At 40.1% G+C, this 18853-nt stretch overlaps 1 protein-coding gene across 1 annotated transcript in view; it reads left to right on the top strand.

The window, feature by feature from the left end:
• The window catches only part of otog (otogelin), a 64411-nt gene that overhangs the window by 30409 nt on the left and 15149 nt on the right, over positions 1-18853 (top strand). The window contains exons 22-34 of the mRNA XM_086292377.1: positions 3005-3112; positions 3773-3911; positions 4139-4273; positions 4424-4570; positions 5059-5178; positions 5400-5516; positions 5663-5819; positions 6402-6428; positions 6784-6954; positions 10560-10838; positions 11881-11998; positions 14825-14904; positions 15554-18267. Coding sequence (XP_086148503.1) covers positions 3005-3112; positions 3773-3911; positions 4139-4273; positions 4424-4570; positions 5059-5178; positions 5400-5516; positions 5663-5819; positions 6402-6428; positions 6784-6954; positions 10560-10838; positions 11881-11998; positions 14825-14904; positions 15554-18267 — 4312 coding nt within the window. The remainder of the gene's footprint in view (positions 1-3004; positions 3113-3772; positions 3912-4138; positions 4274-4423; positions 4571-5058; positions 5179-5399; positions 5517-5662; positions 5820-6401; positions 6429-6783; positions 6955-10559; positions 10839-11880; positions 11999-14824; positions 14905-15553; positions 18268-18853) is intronic.

The raw sequence follows: 18853 nt of genomic DNA, 5'->3' as shown, positions 1-18853 counted from the left end.
GACTGCAGTCGAGCCATTGCGCTGTTTGACTCATCTGTCATCATGTTTTTCAACTACTTATTCCTCAGTCCACTTTACATCACGCGAAAGAATGAAATTCAAAATGAGGGCTGTGTTTATGAGAATTTATTCATAATGTGCTCATAGGTCAGAACAATAAATGATTTTCATATCTTTGATCAGAGAAATTGATACAGCAGTTTGGCTGCCAGATAAAGGAAGCTGTTAGCACCGTTTTATCTGTGGTGTAACTCTACTCAGATGAACCTGAGGTTTGTGGCGAGACTATTCAGTATGTCACGGCAGCCTCGCCAGTGGATATAGCTCAACCATGGATATTACAAGATACTTATCAGCTTCGTCTTGCAGAGACGAAAGCAAATGGATGGTTGCAGACAAAGACTGTTTCTTTCTCTATCTCTGAGAATCCTAATTGTCTGGTTTTCTCATGTAGCTAACATGAGCGTTACAGTCCACAGTCGCCCACCCCTGAAATTTGTTCTGGGTTCCTGGCATCTCTCTGCTCTGGAAGCAGACCTGCTTTGGCTCTACCTCTGTTATTCTCTTGGCAAAATGACAACGCTATAACTTGATAGCATGCCTTTAGGTCACTGTTCTTCAATAGTTAAAAAACACTGCTTTCAGAGAGATTGGATTATTTAGATGCAGAATTTTGAATTGAATTGAATCTTTATTTTGAACATGTTTAAATAGTATAACAACAACAACAGAGAAAAAGAGACAAGCAAACAAAACAAAAGGAAAACAAAGCAATAATAATTATAAATAACTTAAATATAAATATAAGTTGCACCCACACACACATATACACATCCCCAGTGTGAAAATAGTGGGTGAGACACCCGATCAAAACCCTACCTCCTCCCTGTACTTTGCAAAAAACATATTTTTGAACTGAGTCATGCTGATTGCTTCAGTTCTTCACTTAGTCTATTCCACAGCTTCACTCCACACATAGAGATGTAAAAACTTGTTAATTTTGTACGGATACAGGGATGTTTTAAATTAAATTCAACATGATCATTTGGAAATGATTTGCCTATTTAGATTTCAGGAGTGATTAACCCTCCTCAATGAGTGCTTTACAAATTAAATCATACTCTCTGGTAGGGGCAGAGCTGCTTGTGCATCATGTTCATTTGGTAGTAAACGGTAAGCGGTCTTTGATTTTTAATTAACGTCTGGCTGGCAGTGGGTGTTTGGTTAGGGTCAGGGAAAGTTAGTAAGTAAACGGATATGTGTAGGCTGTTATAGATACTGTTTTTGGTGTAATTATTGGACAATTATTTGTCCGTCAACTTAAAATGAACATAAAATCATGTTAATGGAATTTAAAAATGCATAGTCTTACATCGGTTAGGTTCCTCAAGTGGTGATTGTTGGTGTGTACTTTCATGTTACTCTGTAAACATGTAAATAGCTGACAGAAACTGTCTCATAATCACCATTTAGCAACATAAACCTGAGGCTACAACCCCACACACCAACACAAATCCTTAATGAGGACACACATGTCTAAAATCTTTCTCATAGTAGAATACAACGCTGACCGCACATAGCAAAAAAAAAAAAAAACAGCACAAGTGAGCGATCGCCACAATGATTCTACTTTAGAAAGATGAACAGGTAGAAAGGGAGGCTGCAGCCTCACTCCTCATCTGCTTGTTGCCTGTTGAAGTTAAGGGTCTGCATACTCAGTTTGGTATTCACTCAGCTTCCACTCTGGGTTCTTAAACCCAGCTTAGTCTTGGCAAGCACCTGCCAAGACTAAGCTAGTCTTGGCAGGTGCTTGCAAAGAACCAAAGTTGTGTTAGCAGCACAATGCGGTTGTTTCTGTCTTGGATGCAGTTTTCCACATTACCATTTATCTCATCATTTTGTGCAATAAGAATAAATTTCCATATCCATGCTCTAGACTGCCTCTGACACACATAATTGCAGTACTGGGAACCAGTTTCCTACAAGAACTGGTTCTCGATTCCTATCCGTAAATATCATGGTAATTTTAGACTTCTAATGATTATCTGTTTGATTTTCATGGCACAATACATCACAGCATACATCTTTAAAAAGCAAGACCTGGGTACAGAAGTTTGAATTTACTTTGGAAATTTCTCTAATCCACACAGGGTCAAAAGTATACATAAAAGATCAGATATATACACATGCCCCCACTAATATTTCACTAAGCGTCCTTTAGGAAGTTCCACCTCGTTCAGATGCTTGTGATAACCATCAGGAAACCTCTGGCAAACCACTTAAAAAACAAAACAAATATCACTTCAGTTTATTGGGCTTTGCAGGTATTCATTTATGTACATTTATGATTTTGACTCTTTTTCAGCCATTCTGTTGTAGATTTGATGCTGTGTTTGTGATCATTATCCTGTGTTATGACTCAGTTTTAGCAAATTTTAAGCTGTTGGAAAGATGGTTTTACATTTAAATAAACTGCTTCACATTTAAACATGTCAGATACATTTTCAGTGGCAGTGGTGATGAAGGCAAGTCCAAAGCACTGCACCACAGTAATTCAAGATGCTTTCAAGATGTCATGTGCTCCTGTTTTTTATCGAGACTTTGTATTAAAAAGGATATAGATTCACACTAGTCTTGTTGTAAAATCTTAACATCTTTATACTCTGTCTTGGTGTTTTGAATAAGAATAAGCTTAGCAAGGGGCAGGTGCGACTAAGAATGACTTGTTAATCACACAATGAAGCATACCCACATTTAGTCTCCTTGTTGACTCTAATGAATATGTTTATAACATCAAGATATGTGTGCAGAGAGATGAGTAGAGTGCTTGACAACCAAGTCTTTTTGATCCCTGCTGGCTATTAGAAAAAAACATGCTGATTTAAGGCACTTTAACACTGGCTTTACTTTTCAGCCCCAGCATACAGAATTCATTGGTCTCAATTCTACATAAACTCAGTGCTTTAAAAGTGTTTTTCCTTTAACAGTTGGGTGTTTCCCACAGGCTGCTGAAACATGGAGATGAGTGCTTTGAGCCCGCTGCATGCCCCTGTCTGTGGAAAGGAAAAGAGTATTACCCTGGTGACAGAGTCTCTTCGCCCTGCTACCAGTGGTATGTTTCCACAGATTCAGTGTTTTTAGAAAATTTTGTTCATTAAAATTGAAAATCTTCCTTTCATGTTACATATCTTCACATATCATATTTCCCTTCTCTCTATAGGCAATAATTCATTTTGTCACGCTTTACAAATTTGGTCTTGGCCTCGCCAACAATAGCTGTCAAATTAATATGATCATCAAGCGTTTGCTTAAATTTCTAATACCATCGCCAATTTTTCAAAGTCAGATTTAGCCTGAAAGCTCAGAATCCCGAGGTTGTCAGAGCATCGAAAGTGGCCACCTGATATCTATAATTCTCTGCTATCACAGCACAGAAAAAGGCCTTGAAAACAGAGCGGGCCCTTGTATGACTCTTTGATTCTCTGCTTCAGACTGTTCATCGCTAGTGAAAGGAAACACTCTCCCAGTGATCTCAGTCATTCTCCCATCCTTCCATTTCTTCTTCAAGCCTCAGCCAGGGAAGAAGATGTAGATGACAGCCTAATAGTGCAATGAGCTGCAGTTCAGCCTTTGACAATTCACCGGTCACTTTTCTGCCTTCTGTAAACCTGAGGCTCTCAACAAAAGGAGGCCATTAGATGTGAAAAAAATGTCCTCTAACTAAGTGGGAACAAGTTGATGCCGAATCACTGAGGCATTGCTGTCTTTGTAGTGTTTGCCAGCATGGGACGTTCCAGTGTGTATTTCAGCCGTGTCCATCGTTGTGCACGGCTTACGGTGATCGCCACTACAGGACGTTTGATGGGCTGTTATTCGACTACGTTGGAGCATGTAAAGTTTATCTTGTAAAGGTATGTGAGAAAAAGATTATTATAGCCATTACATGAGCATATGATATACTTTTTGGTCCATAACAGTGGACCCCCCCCTTACACACACACACACGCACACACATGCACACACACACACAAACCTGCTTTACTCTGTAATAATAAACACTAAGCCTATTGTTACACTGAGATTTCTAAGCTATAAAGACATTTACTGTTACAGCAGCTGTGTTTTCTCACCTCCACAGAGCAGTGCTGATATAATGCTCAGTGTCACAGCTGAGAACATCGACTGTTTTGACAGTGGAATCATCTGCAGGAAGTCCCTGCTGATCAATGTTGGAAGATCCTTTGTTGCTTTTGATGATGACACTGGGAAGCCAGTAAGAGTCACTTTTAAAGCAATTTCTACTGCTAGCGCAGAGTGATGTGCTACACAGTGTCTTTGTGTGTCATCTTTGTTTCTTCTGAATAAGATTTAAGGATTTTTCAGTGGATAGCTGCCATCTAACTACAGTCACTCGTTTATGCAGAATCCATCCAGTGTGATTGACAGGAAGCAGATAATGTTCATCTGGCCAGCTGGGTACTTCACAGCGATTCATTTCCCAGAGGAAGACGTCACAGTCCTCTGGGACCGAAAGACTACAGTGCATGTCCAGGTTGGACCTCGCTGGCAGGTAAGATGCTGGTTCAGTGTTTTGTTTTGTTTTTTGCAGATCTTCAGCTGATCTTCAATATAAGGTGACTCCACAAATGATACCTAATAAACTGATGTTATACCAGTTTGATATTTTAGGATTTTTCTGGTTCCTAATTGAGCTGAGTGACCTCTGAGTTATCTGCAGCCATGATGGGAATCACTTGTAGTTTAGCTGATTATTTTTGTGAAAGGTCGGACGGTATGTTGCTATGAATCGTGGCACGTCCTTTCCTTTCACAAAGGAACATACAGCGAATCATCTCAGAAGCACTGAAGAACTTAACAGATTTTTTTTCATTCAGACTGTTGAACACACCACTCTCAGAGCAGCATCCAACAGGCAGTTCTGTGTTACTGTCAGTCACAAATTTTAAGAGGCTATGATATAAAGTAAAATGTAATATCATGACGGTATTAACAACATATGAGCTAACAGGCTAAAAAGAGGCGATGTGATGTGTTCAGGGGAAGCTGAGCGGATTGTGTGGGAACTTTGACTTGAAGACAGTGAATGAGATGCGAACGCCTGACAACATCGACTCCCCAACACCACAGGAGTTTGGAAACAGCTGGACTGCAACAGAGGTGAGCAAAACATCACCTGTATGTTCATCATGCTCTGATGATCTAATGAAGGCAATTAACTGTGAAATTAACATTTCACTTGGACAATAACTTGCAAGCCTATTCATCACAACTTCAGTTTATTTGAAAACTGAAATAGTGATTCATTTATAGTGAAATTGATCTTTCTCATTTGACATAAATGTTTCTTTTTATCTCTCTGTGTATGTGTGCGTCTTTAGTGTGTAAACAGTCCAGATATCAGACATCCCTGCACTCTCAGTCCACTCAGAGAACCTTTTGCAAAACGACAATGTGCTGTCCTGCTCAGTGAGATCTTCCAAGCCTGCCACCCAGTGGTGAGTAACAAAACGTCTCTACCCTGGGCTTTTTACAAGTACTACAGACTTTTTATTTTTTAATTAAAGGGTAAAATTCTACTTGCTATTAATTCATCTATTTGTAATAAATTTGTAAAAAAATTATTTCTTATATTTGCCCTTAGGTGGATGTCACCTGGTTTTACATGAACTGTCTAGCAGACACATGTGCCTGCAGCCGAGGAGGCGACTGCGAGTGTTTCTGCACCAGTGTGGCGGCGTACGCCCAGCGTTGCTGCCACCAGGGTGTACCTGTGGACTGGCGTTCTCCTTCTCTATGCCGTGAGTCAGTCAGACCACAGGGAGTAAAATTCCCATCTAGTGTTTCTTGCTAACGTTTGCAGATTTTATTTGTTAAAGCATTCCTTTTTGAACATTTTAATGTAGACATTGTATGTTTAATTAATTACAGAGGAATAACTGAGCTTCAATAGCTTATCTGGAAAAAAAACATAAAAACTAAAAAAAAAATGATGTTCTAATTGTAGTTACATCGTTATCAGTTAAACTGCTATCAGTTGAAAAGCGGTTGTTGAAAAGCAAATTATTATTAATAGTTGTCATAATTAATTATATATAAATTCTTCTCAACAGTAAAATTAGATAATTTATGTAAATGTCAAGATGGAAACTATAAAAGGGAAGAACTTGATGCAAGTTTAAACTATGTTGTGGGGCATTTTAAATGACCATATATTGATATTGATCTTAAAATCCTATACTGGTTAGGCTCTAATAAAAATTAATATCTACTTTTCGTGCTTATAAAGTACCTTTCAGTACTACTTTCATAGTATTTATATCATTATTGATAGTAGTAGTACTCATCCTGTTATTAATAATAGTCTCTTTGTTTCCGTGCAGCGTACGATTGTGAATTCTACAACAAAGGTATAGCAATTTCTCCCCACACACACACACACACACACACACACACACACACACACACACACACACACACACACACACACACACACACACACATATATGTGTGTGTATGTATAGAGAGAGAGAGAGAGAGAGGGAGATTTCTATATATAAATGATATGCCCTGCACTTTATATAAAGAAGTATAAATGTATTATTAAAATGCAATAATATGCAATGCAACATTGATTATTTTAATGAAATGACCACTCACAGTCAAGTATTATGCAGTGATAGAATAGCAGTTTTTAGGCTGTTGGAGAAATTATGAGTTCAAAGAGGTAAAATCCTACAATAAGGTGTGGATGCCTGTCTGCAGTTCTGGGTAAAGGTCCCTTCAGGCTCTTTACCTTCAGGGATCGGACGACACTGTTGGCAGCCAGCAAATCCAGCAGCTTTGTGTTCCTGCAGCGTGGCAACATCAGCGACACCCCTGACATCATCTCGCTGTTCATGATGACACCTGGCCTCAGCAGAGCGCGACCACACGGTGAATGAATTTGTTTAAAATGAAAAGGTTTACTTTGTATACAGAGAGAGATTCATTTCATTGCAGGAAAAATAATAACTGCTCAAAAAACTGATTTCGTTTTTTTTCTTCTATTTCAAATGATGATGTCAGCATTTTAATTACAACTGTTGACAATAATTATGACTTCCAAGAGGAAAGAAGTTTCTTGTGTTTTTATATTTAGTGAGTGTGGGAAACTGGTTAGTTCAGAAGCTTTATAGTTTTATTTTACACTCATTTCTTTTCAATGTAGAAAACAGTCTGTGTCTGCTTTACTAGTGTAGGGTTTGGTGGTATCAGTGCATGAAAGAGATCTTCTGTAGTGGGTTTGGGAAAGTTTGATCGTTGTGTAGATACCACAGTGGTATATTTTCCTGTCAGCAGAATACAGCAGGCTCCTGAATGAAAGAGACGCAGGTATGCTGGTTGAAAGCCAGTAGGAAGCTGTTTAAACAGGGGAGCTCTGATGTTAAATTCACAGCTAAAAAAAATTTGTTTCTTTGGCCAAATCTGTAATGTCTGGTTTCTCAACTCTGACTCTTTACCTTCTGGTGACTGGACAAGGAGTCCAGTTCTTTTTTTCTTGGAAGAAAAAAAACAACACGAAGGAAAAAGGCGTAAGAATGCAAACTTTAATATCTATTCTGTAAGTGTGGTAGACTCTATTTATATATATTCAGCTATCAATTTCAAAATACAAAGCTTAGCAATCAAGCTGAAAATACAGCAGCGATATATTATCATTGTAAAGTTTTAGCAAATAATTGTTAACCCAATGTTTTCTCTTCTTTTAGCTGTTGATTGCTGTTGCTATTGCACTCATTGTTTGGTTGGCCTTTGCTGAGCAGATGCTATCTGCCTCACACCTTTTAAATTTATTATTAATAATAGTGAACATAAAAGTTCCAAAAACCAAAACATGTGTTAAAAAACTCCACTAGACTGAGAGCAGCTGTGTAAAGTTTGTTTAGAGCAGTGGTCCCCACGGGCCACGGACCGTTAGTTGTTTGGTACCGGCCCACGAGAGTTGAGGCTCGGGTGTGAGATTTATGGTTTCCAGGGCTTTTTATTGGTTTTTATCTTTTTTTTATTTATCGTTTTTATTGTTAACTCTGTTTCCCTGGGCCTTTTCATGTGTGTTATGAATAAATCTTTTTTTTTTTTTTTTGTACCGGTACTGGTTTTATTTAGTTGTATCTGTGACCCCTTAAAGGCTGGTCCATGAAAATATTGTTGGTCATAAACCAGTCCATAGCGCAAAAAAGGGTGGGGACTGCTGGTATTTACGTCATAATTAATGTTAGCTTATTAGCGCTTTAAAAACTGCCTTGTGGTGCCTTCTAGTGTTTGAATTTAAAGTTTGAGCTTGAACTTCTTTTCCTGATGAAAGCACGATTCCTACATAACAGACATGTGTTTGACATTTTATTTTCTGGATGATCTTTCTCCATCCTGTCATCTTACATTAATGAGAAAATCAGAGTTTCACTAAGAATCTCTCTCTGCAGCGACTGAAAACAGGCTAGCTGGCTTTCTCATCTTTCACTGTTTCCTTTGTGTTTGGCAGTGTTTGGAATGATTTGAGTGCGACCTGTGAAAACACTGATGGAGGAGATGGACTCTCATTGACTTACATTGGTAGCATGGCCCAGAGATCAGATTGCTAAATGCTAATATAGCAACCTGAGCTGCAGGCTGGTGAGCAAGCCAAGACACTAGCTTGTTCCAAAGCTAGTCTCACTTTTTATCACATGTGAGCGGAGATACTGCTGCACTTTGGATTATTTTCATACAATATACATTTTCTTCCACTTAATAAACTTTAAAAATAATTTTACACTTGAAAAGAGGACCGAGGAATGTAATCAAGTGATAAGCATAAGAACATGTAATATGGATTCAAAACTTCTATTGTATTTTGGCCTTCAGTTTTGGTGAAAAAGTGAAAATAAAGCTGCACCACTAAATAATTTCTATTGTGAGTACCAGTAGGTTTTCTTTGTGTAAAGGCTGTGTTCAGCTGCCATGTTAAATGTGCTGCTATGAGGATCTTTCTTTCTTTCAATTTTATTTATACAACTCCAAACCACAACAACAGTCACCTCAAGGCACTTTATATTGTAAGGTAGACCCTACAATAATACATACAGAGAAAAACTTAGAAATCATATGACCCCCTATGAGCAAGCACTTCAGCTGGCAACAGTGGGAAGGAAAAACTCCCTTTTAACAAGAAGAAACCTCTGGCAGAACCAGGCTCAAGGAGGGGCAGTCATCTGCCATGATTGGCTGGGGAGAGAGAAGGAAGACAGGATAAAAGACATGTTGTGGAAGAGAGCCAGAGATTAATAACAAGCATGATTCAATGCAGAGAGGTCTATTAACACATAGTGAGTGAGAAACGTGACTGAAGAAGAAATACTCAGTGCATCACGGGAATCCCCCAGCAGCCTGCACTTACTGCAACATAACTAAGGGAGTATTCAAGGTCACCTGGTCCAGCCCTAACTATGCTTTAGCAAAGAGGAAAGTTTTAAGCCTAATCTTAAAAGTAGAGATAGTGTCTGTCTCCTGAATCCAAACTGGAAGCTGGTTCCATAGACGAGGGGCTTGAAAATTGAAGGCTCTGCTTCCCATTCTACTTTTAAATACTCTAGGAACAACAAGTAAACCTGCAGTGCAAGGGTGATAGGGTACTATAAGGTCATTAAAATAAAATGGGGACTGATTATTCAAGACCTTGTATGTGAGGAGCAGGAATTTGATCTTTGTTGGTTTACACAACTGAGTTAAACAGTATGTAACTCAGTGTTAATAATAATATATAAAAGCTGTTCCTTACAGTGGCAGTATGCTGTTTATACTGTATTTATACTAGAGAGCAAACAGTTGAAATAAAGGTTGAATTCAGTGAATGAATCTAAGCATCATCAGCTTAAGTTTAATTTGATCTCTTGATGTAACCTAACACTGACTGAGAACACCGCAGCTACTGTGCACCAGTCCAACATAGTGCAACAGAGTACTTTCATGAAACCTTTCAATACCACAAAGTTAGTGTACTATTGTTTGGCAAGATGTTTCCCAGTATGAAAAAACACACCTTCATATCATATACAGGTCCAATATCTGATTTTAAAAAAAGCCATTCTTCCTGTCCAGTCCTGCGTTTCTTATCAGGAATACAATACCTTTAGCTAGCAGCCATTTTTTTGTGTTTGCTGATATTTGCTGAGCTGATAGAAATGTTACACTTGAAATAACCTGCCACTCAAAAACATGACAATATCAATGCTCACGTTTCTGCTTCCGCCTTGAAGTCACACTGATGTACCTTGTTTCACTTTTCACTTTTCATCCGTTTTAAGCCTCAAACACTTTAATTAATTCTTCAGTTTTTTTAAGAATACTCCACCCCAACTTATTCAGATTTTTTAACACCAGAGTGTGACTGTGCATAAGTAGAACTGGTAAATTCAAGCAACTTGTCTTATTTGTCCTTTAAAAAACATAATCACAGTAGCTCTTCTGCTTTGCGAGCTTTTCTTTATACTTATGAATTTTTTTCTTTTTTTTTTACTCAGACACGTCACGAGTTTCCTTTGAGGCAGCTGACAGGCCAAACTACTTCCTGTCTGCTAGCCCCAATGGCCAGTTGACGTTGGCCAAGTGGCAGGAGAGCGAGGCATTCTGGGAAAGAGCCACCTTCATCCTCCGCAGGAACACCTGGATCCCAGGCTATGACTCACTCGAGTCCCATGCAAAACCCGGCTTCTTCTTATATGCTGCTGTACCTCGCCTCTACCTAATCAAATACAAACACTTGGACAGCTTCCGCAAGGCCACGCTGTTCAAACTGTCAGGTCAGCAGCACATCACATAACACTCAGTAATCATCAGTGTTGCTGATTTTTTTATTTATGATCATAACAAAAAAAATAATGCGGTCATGATGACAGGGCTGGAACTGGAAACTGGCTGCTTAAGACCTCACAAGCAAAACTTTTTCTAACCTAACTTTTTTGATGTGAAAGACTTACTTGAACCATGACTTGCATATAAACAGACTTCCAGCATGTTCTAGAGTTAAATCACAGTAGAGATGTTAGTTACCTCGACTGTTTTGGCAGCGTTTGCAAGCGTGATATTCTTTCTGTCTGTTAACACGAAAGCTCAAAAAGTTTTAAATGAATTCTGGTAAATCTTTGTAGGAGTGTAGAGGGAGTCGTGTTAATAATCCATTAAAATTTGCCTTACTGTTATGTAAGGATTCTAAATATCACATTATAGTTTGCATTCAAATATCATGCGACATTTGACCTCTGACCTCACTTTTACATCTTACATCTGCTCTTGTTTTCTTTGCTCAGTTCAGTTTGCTTCTATATCAACATCCTGTTTATTTAGATGTTTACCTTAGGGACCTTGGGTTAATTTGCTGCTTTATATTTTTGACTCGGGTATCGGCAAGGATTCAGTGGGTCGTTATTGCTTCTCTGTGGTGCCAAGGGTCAAGACTACTGGCTCCTCTGCTCATATTTTCTGTTAACAGGGCAGTGAGGCTAATAACTGATGCTAAAAATATATCAGCAACATTTGCTGATGGCAGTAAATGCCAGTCCAGATACAGACATGCTAATGGTGTTGATCTTTTTCTAGTCAGTCCAGATAGAAAATGTGATGTTTAATATACAGAAACATTTAAAATGAGCATTATTTTTGTTTCATAATGTAAATTTACAGAATGAATGATATTTGCATGAATGAATGATACTAAATCCTTGTTTTGATTGTTTCTCAGCCATGTGTACATTGTAACTTTAGGGGTGATTAAACTGTCACATATTACCATAATGCTTACTAAGCTTACTAAGCATTTAATAAGTATTGTGTGTTTTTGATCAGGCCCAAACCCAGACGCCCCACCAGCTCCTCGCTGTCAGTGGAGGTACGACGCCTGCGTCAGCCCCTGTTTCAAGACATGCAGCGACCCGTTCGCTGAAGCCTGTATCACCATCCCACAGTAAGATCTTCCCCTTTACTTTGAACATTACAGCCAGAATTATCAGCTTGAACAGTCAGTTCTACGCATACATTAAAGACTTCAAAGACTGGGACCAGGTCTTCAAGCATGTGCATCCACAAAGTGACTCTGCTGCATCAAATCAGCAATAAGATAGCATCATTCTAGTATCAGTTTGTGATTAAATGAGATCAATCTGTTTGTGATAATATGCTGATTAGCTGTGATAAATTTGCAAAAATTGCAAATCTGTTTTCATTCAGAGCCCAACCAAACCTCATAGATTTGAAACAGAAATCCAAAAACACTTTCACGAATGGTAATGTAGTTCCTGCAGCACAGCAATTTAACCTCAAAATGACATAGTCGCTTGGGATCCTTGCTTTTACTTAGGAATATAACAAGAGGACAATCAGTTGGCTACCAATTGAATCAAGTTCCCTACTGCAAAGAGACACACTGGAAACGAGTTGTGCTCATCAGTGGAGACTGATTCAGATTGATTGCAGCGTAATGGCAATCTATTTGTTTACCTGCAAACTTTCTCCAACCCATCCAGCAGTGACTGCAGTCAGTCTGAGTTGGGCCTCACTTGTTTCGATGAAGCTTGTCTTTCTCTGGGTTAACTGTGAAGTTTCTTCTGTGTAATCTCTTTCCAACCAAAAATGGTTGGCCAGAGAGTTGCACAGTCAACCACTGGGTGAACGCTTGGTCGCCACAACTACTTGTAATTGCATTGATTTTCCAGACTGCCATCCTATTTTTACTCTAGTATGACATTAATCAACCTGACTACTTGCAAATACATGTTTAGTGAAAATGCTGAGCTGATGTTTGAACTGACAGAAACTTTACAAATTTCATTTTTCAATTCATACTTAATGAGAACTTGGGGGGAATCACATAATTATGAAACTGGGATCTTATAATCACAATAAAAGATCTTGTAATGACGACAACAACAACAACAACAACAAAAATACGCTTATGGGAGCTATCCATCATTACTATACTTGAGAGAAATGTGGGATTATTGCTCCGTCATACAATTTATGATCTTAAATATTAATGAAAATTTTTTGAAGTATTTTTTAAAGTTTATTTCAGAGATGTTGCTGAAACTGTCCTGATGCTGATCATGATATTGTTTAAAAAGAGAATTATGACAGTGTTGCTCTTTTAGAAATAAAATCCTTGATTAGTTTTCCTTCTATTTACAGTGGGGCAAAAAAGTATTTAGTCAGCCACTGATTGTGCAAGTTCCCCCACTTAAAATGATGACAGAGGTCAGTAATTTGCACCAGAGGTACACTTCAACTGTGAGAGACAGAACGTGAAAAAAAAATCCATGTATTCACATGGTAGGATTTGTAAAGAATTTATTCGTAAATTAGGGTGGAAAATAAGTATTTGGTCACCTCAAACAAGGAAAATCTCTGGCTCTCACAGACCTGTAATGTCTCCTGTAAGAAGCTTTTCTGTCCCCCACTCGTTACCTGTATGAATGGCACCTGTTTAAACTCATCATCTGTATAAAAGACACCTGTCCACAGCCTCAAACAGTCAGACTCCAAACTCCGCCATGGCCAAGACCAAAGAGCTTTCGAAGGACACCAGGAAAAGTATTGTAGACCTGCACCAGACTGGGAAGAGTGAATCTACAATAGGCAAGCAGCTTGGTGTGAAAAAATCAACTGTGGGAGCAATCATCAGAAAATGGAAGACATACAAGACCACTGATAATCTGAATGACCTGCAGAGAGCTGGGACCAAAGTAACAAAGGTCACCATCAGTAACACACTACAACGGCAGGGAATCAAATCCCGCAGTGCCAGACGTGTTCCGCTGCTGAAGCCAGTGCATGTCCAGGCCCGTCTGAAGTTTGCCAGAGAGCACATGGATGATACAGCAGAGGATTGGGAGAATGTCATGTGGTCAGATGAAACCAAAGTAGAACTTTTTGGTATAAACTCAACTCGTCGTGTTTGGAGGAAGAAGAATACTGAGTTGCATCCCAAGAACACCATACCTACTGTGAAGCATGGGGGTGGAAACATCATGCTATGGGGCTGTTTTTCTGCCAAGGGGACAGGATGACTGATCCGTGTTAAGGACAGAATGAATGGGGCCATGTATCGTGAGATTTTGAGCCAAAACCTCCTTCCATCAGTGAGAACTTTGAAGATGAAACGAGGCTGGGTCTTCCAACATGACAATGATCCAAAACACACGGCCCGGGCAACAAAGGAGTGGCTCCGTAAGAAGCATTTGAAAGTCCTGGAGTGGCCTAGCCAGTCTCCAGACCTCAACCCCATAGAAAATCTGTGGCGGGAGTTGAAAGTCCGTGTTGCTCGGCGACAGCCCCAAAACATCACTGCTCTTGAGAAGATCTGCATGGAGGAATGGGCCAAAATACCAGCTACTATGTGTGCAAACCTGGTAAAGACCTATAGTAAACGTTTGACCTCTGTTATTGCCAACAAAGGTTATGTTACAAAGTATTGAGTTGTATTTTTGTTATTGACCAAATACTTATTTTCCACCCTGATTTACGAATAAATTCTTTACAAATCCTACCATGTGGATTCATGGATTTTTTTTTTTTCACATTCTGTCTCTCACAGTTGAAGTGTACCTCTGGTGCAAATTACTGACCTCTGTCATCATTTTAGGTGGGGGAACTTGCACAATCGGTGGCTGACTAAATACTTTTTTGCCCCACTGTATTTTGTATGCGCAGTCCTTTGTTAACAGCTCTTAATGCTTTGGCCTCTGAGTACCGATGCAGAGTTTATAGTTTCAGCTGTCAATTGTTTTCTGTTCAGAGTGGAGGGTTGCCTTCCTGTCTGTCCCCCACTCATGGTCCTGGATGAGGTCACTCATCGGTGTGTGTACATTGAAGACTGTGAGTATCTGTGTAACACTTTATGATGAACAGTATTTATAAAGGCTAAACATACTAGTTAGTTGGTAGTTTTTTTAAATATTAGTAAGCACTGATACTGATACTTGATAATTTTTGCTAATAAAGCTAATAACAGGTTTTTAAGGTATATATGTATATTGTTCGGATGTCATTGAAAGGTTTCAACTGTTAGTCATAAAATTTTGTTCTGTCATTTTTAAATCTTACCTTAGTGTCTGTATTATAAAAATTTATATACTTTCCTCAATTTGTTAATAGGTGTTGTTTAATAGGCAACCTATAGAAAAGCTATAGGTAAAATCAACACAATAATATAGTAATATAACAAAAATGAAAAATGCGAATTACATTGATATTTGCGTTAGGTAATATAGCTTATTAAATTCTCTGTGTTAATCAAGTTAATAGTTAATATTGCTATGGTTTTAGTAATACACCTAGATGCACAATTTTGCACATTTAGGAAAACGAATTTACAGTTGTTTCAAATTTAACCTAATCATTGATATCCCTGCTAAAACGCTAAAAGTATGAACAAACTCATCTGCACTGTTTCAGTCCACTTAATGACCTGTATCTCTTTTCTGAGCTTGTTATTTCTCTAACAAACCTTTTATTGGCTGAACAGGTATCAAGGTTCCAGTCGCTGTGCAGCCCGTTACACCGTCTGCTGCACAGCCAGCTGCCACTTCTACAACCACTGCAAGTACTACTGCCTCCACCAGTACCTTTAATACCACCACCTCCACTACTGCTGCCTCTGCTGCTCCTCCACACACTGCTCCCACAACCAAAATCACCTCCACTGTTCCAGAGGCGAGTCTGCACACCAGCTCCTCAGAAACACCACCTGCCATTATCTCTCCTTCTGCAAGTCCTGAACCTTCCAGTACAATAGAACCCCCAATGCCTCCGGCAGTGCCCACTCCTGTGAGACCAGAGGTGGTGGAACCATTGTCAACTGTCAAAGTGACAGTGGCTCCGCCCACTACTATTATGGGTACAACAAAATGGATGAGTGGACCGTTGAGCTCTGCTGTCAGTCCCTTTGGTCCCAGCACCTCTAGGACAAGTAGCACCTCTTTCACCACGACACCCCTGTTCTGGCTCACTTCTACCACCAAGTCCACCGATTCCCTCCAGCCACTATTCACCATCACTCCTGTGACTACTGAGTCAGCAACCACCACTGCAGCTCCGACCAAAACCTCTCTAGAGGGGACAACCACAAGTAGCACTCCTATAGTTGTGCAGACCACAGAGGCCACAACACATTCCACAGGGATCGCTCTGATCATCACAGCTTCCAGCCCCAGTCCTGCTCTGGTCCCGGAAACTTCTGTAATTACAGAAAAAACTATAGTTCCCAGTACAACTATCTCTGCACACACTGACACCAGAACAAAATCTTCAACAGTGGAAGGAACTACAGTTACAACATCCATCACATCTGGCTCACCAAGCACAGCCTTCACAACAGCTGTAGCTCTTCCAGCTTCTCCTTCTGTGGAAACAGTAACTACAGCTTTGCCAGAAATCATTTCAACGAAGATGACGGAATTAGTCACACCAGCTGCACCTTTTACTACTACTAGAACAACACCACACATCATAACACCATCTGTAACCACAGAGAGGATGTTGCACACCACCTCTACAGACCTGACAACGCCCACAACAACGGCTCCCAAATTAACGACAACAACCCTCACTCATTTTGCACCAAGCACACACGTACCATCTCCCTCTACCTCCTCTACTACAGACTGGAGAACAATCACAAAGAAAGTGTCTATAACAGACTCCCCTGCATCTGGCACAGCACAGGCTGAAACCACAACTGCTCCTTTGTCCAAATCTACAGTCTATACTGAGAAAACGTCCTGGTCTGCAGCTGTCCCGGTTACAGACAGAATGACCATCACAATTGCCACTGCAACCTCAAGACCTCCAGAAATACCAAAAATATCCACTGTGTCTACAGTTCCTATAATCACAACAAACCTGATAGAAACTACTCCTGTGTCAAAATCCCCCATAACTGATAGCTCCACCGGTCCACCTACTACTATTAGTATTTCAGAACCTTGGCGCCCCTCTCATTGGCAGAGCTCCCCCACCCCAGTCTACAGAGCCACAGTGGAGACGACACCAGAGGTCAAATCTGAAACTGTTGTCCATGTGGTCGCGTCCACTGCAACTACCACAATTCCTCACGTTCCACTAACAACTGAGCCAACTGTAACATCTGCAACATCAGCATCGATACCTACCACTGCCCAAACCAGGACACCTCCTGAAATATCAACTGCAAAATTCATAGCCACCACAACCAAAAAACTGTCTACACCCCTGCCTATGCATTCTTCCCCTGAGACAAAGCTTATCACAGCAACTGCAAGTGCACCACCTACTGTTGCTACCACAACACAAAGACCTGTCATTGTTCAACTGATTACAGAGACAATGCATCCACTAACAGACAGAGTCCAGGTGTCAACAACATCTGCAACCACATCCCATCCATCTTCATCACCACTTGGCACTACTACTTCCACAGCACCTCCTAGGACAACAACTATCCTGGACAAAGTCACCACCCGGCTGGTGTCCACTTCAAGGGTTACATCCACTCTGACAACTACCATTATCACACAGACGACCACCCTCAGGACAACACCCAGACTTCCTGTGACAACAAGAATTACTCCCAGAACCACGTCGACTGAGCGTGCAACCATCAGGCCATTCACCGCTAGGGTAACAGTAGCAACAAGGCCAGCAGCAGTAACCACCAGATCAACCACTGTCAGCCCACCAACTGTCACACCAAGCTCTGACACAACAACTACATCAGAAGTGACAACTACAACCATCACAACATCAGCAGAGCCAGTTACCACAGCAAAAACAACCAAACCTCCTGACACAACCACAGCAGAACCTCACTCGACCACCATAACTACTCCACTGCCTCTTCCTACTTTAACTACACTCACAACATCTACAGCTATACCAACTTCAGTCCACAGAGAGCCAACCACATCTGAGGAAACTTCAACAACTACAGAGACTGATGTGTCACCATCTGCATCCCAACCGGTGACACCAGTGCCTGATGTGGTGAGCTCCACCCAAAAACTCAGTATTCCCACATCTGCTACAACCTCCCGTCCATCAGCCATTAAAGTCCAAACAACTGTGCTGGATAAAGTTGATCGGACGAGTCCAAGTGAAGCAACATCTCCAGCGCTGGCTTTTCCTCACACACCAGCGGAAACAACCAGTCACACAACAGAGGGAGCAACATCTATGAGTTTATTACCTACAAGGATGTGCACGGTGGGCTCACTTATTATTCAGCTTCATTTCAGTTTATTATTGGATTACTTCAGGCAGGCTACAAAGTCAAACTCAGGCAGTAATAGCACATCAGCTGATCTCAGTGCTTGCATCTGCTTCTTCTTTTACACAGATAGCATGCTTTAAGTTTCTTTTGCCCACCTGTAGTTGCTGCACATCTGCAAGCCACTTTGCAACCCACCTTCATCCTAGCTTCTCTTTCTATGCAGTGTCTGAATTGTTGTATTTTTTGTATTCTCTGTTCTGCACTGGATTTATTTTTGCTACTCTTTCCTGAACTTCATGGTTTTGTGTGGAAGGGAATTGCCAGGACAAAGCAAAGCTGACAAATATAATATATTTATAATATATTTGTAAACATATTATATATTATATAAATATAATATATAATATTTCCTGCAGAGGGAAATTTCAGCCTTTTTTGACTAGTGGTCCTGACTGAATATCTAGGACTGTAGAATTGTTCCTTTTTTGTGTTTTTCCTGGTTTAGCACAGCATGCTTATTTCAGACACAGAACATCTAAAGATTAAGCTTAGATATCTGATTAAATATTTAAGGTGCAC

This window comes from Aulonocara sp. 'chitande type north' Nkhata Bay, linkage group LG1, assembly GCF_057382095.1.
Source record: "Aulonocara sp. 'chitande type north' Nkhata Bay isolate Kocher_YH1m ecotype deep benthic linkage group LG1, A_spYH_male_GT1.1, whole genome shotgun sequence".
Lineage (NCBI taxonomy): Eukaryota > Metazoa > Chordata > Actinopteri > Cichliformes > Cichlidae > Aulonocara > Aulonocara sp. 'chitande type north' Nkhata Bay.
This window is presented reverse-complemented; position numbering and strand designations above follow the sequence as displayed.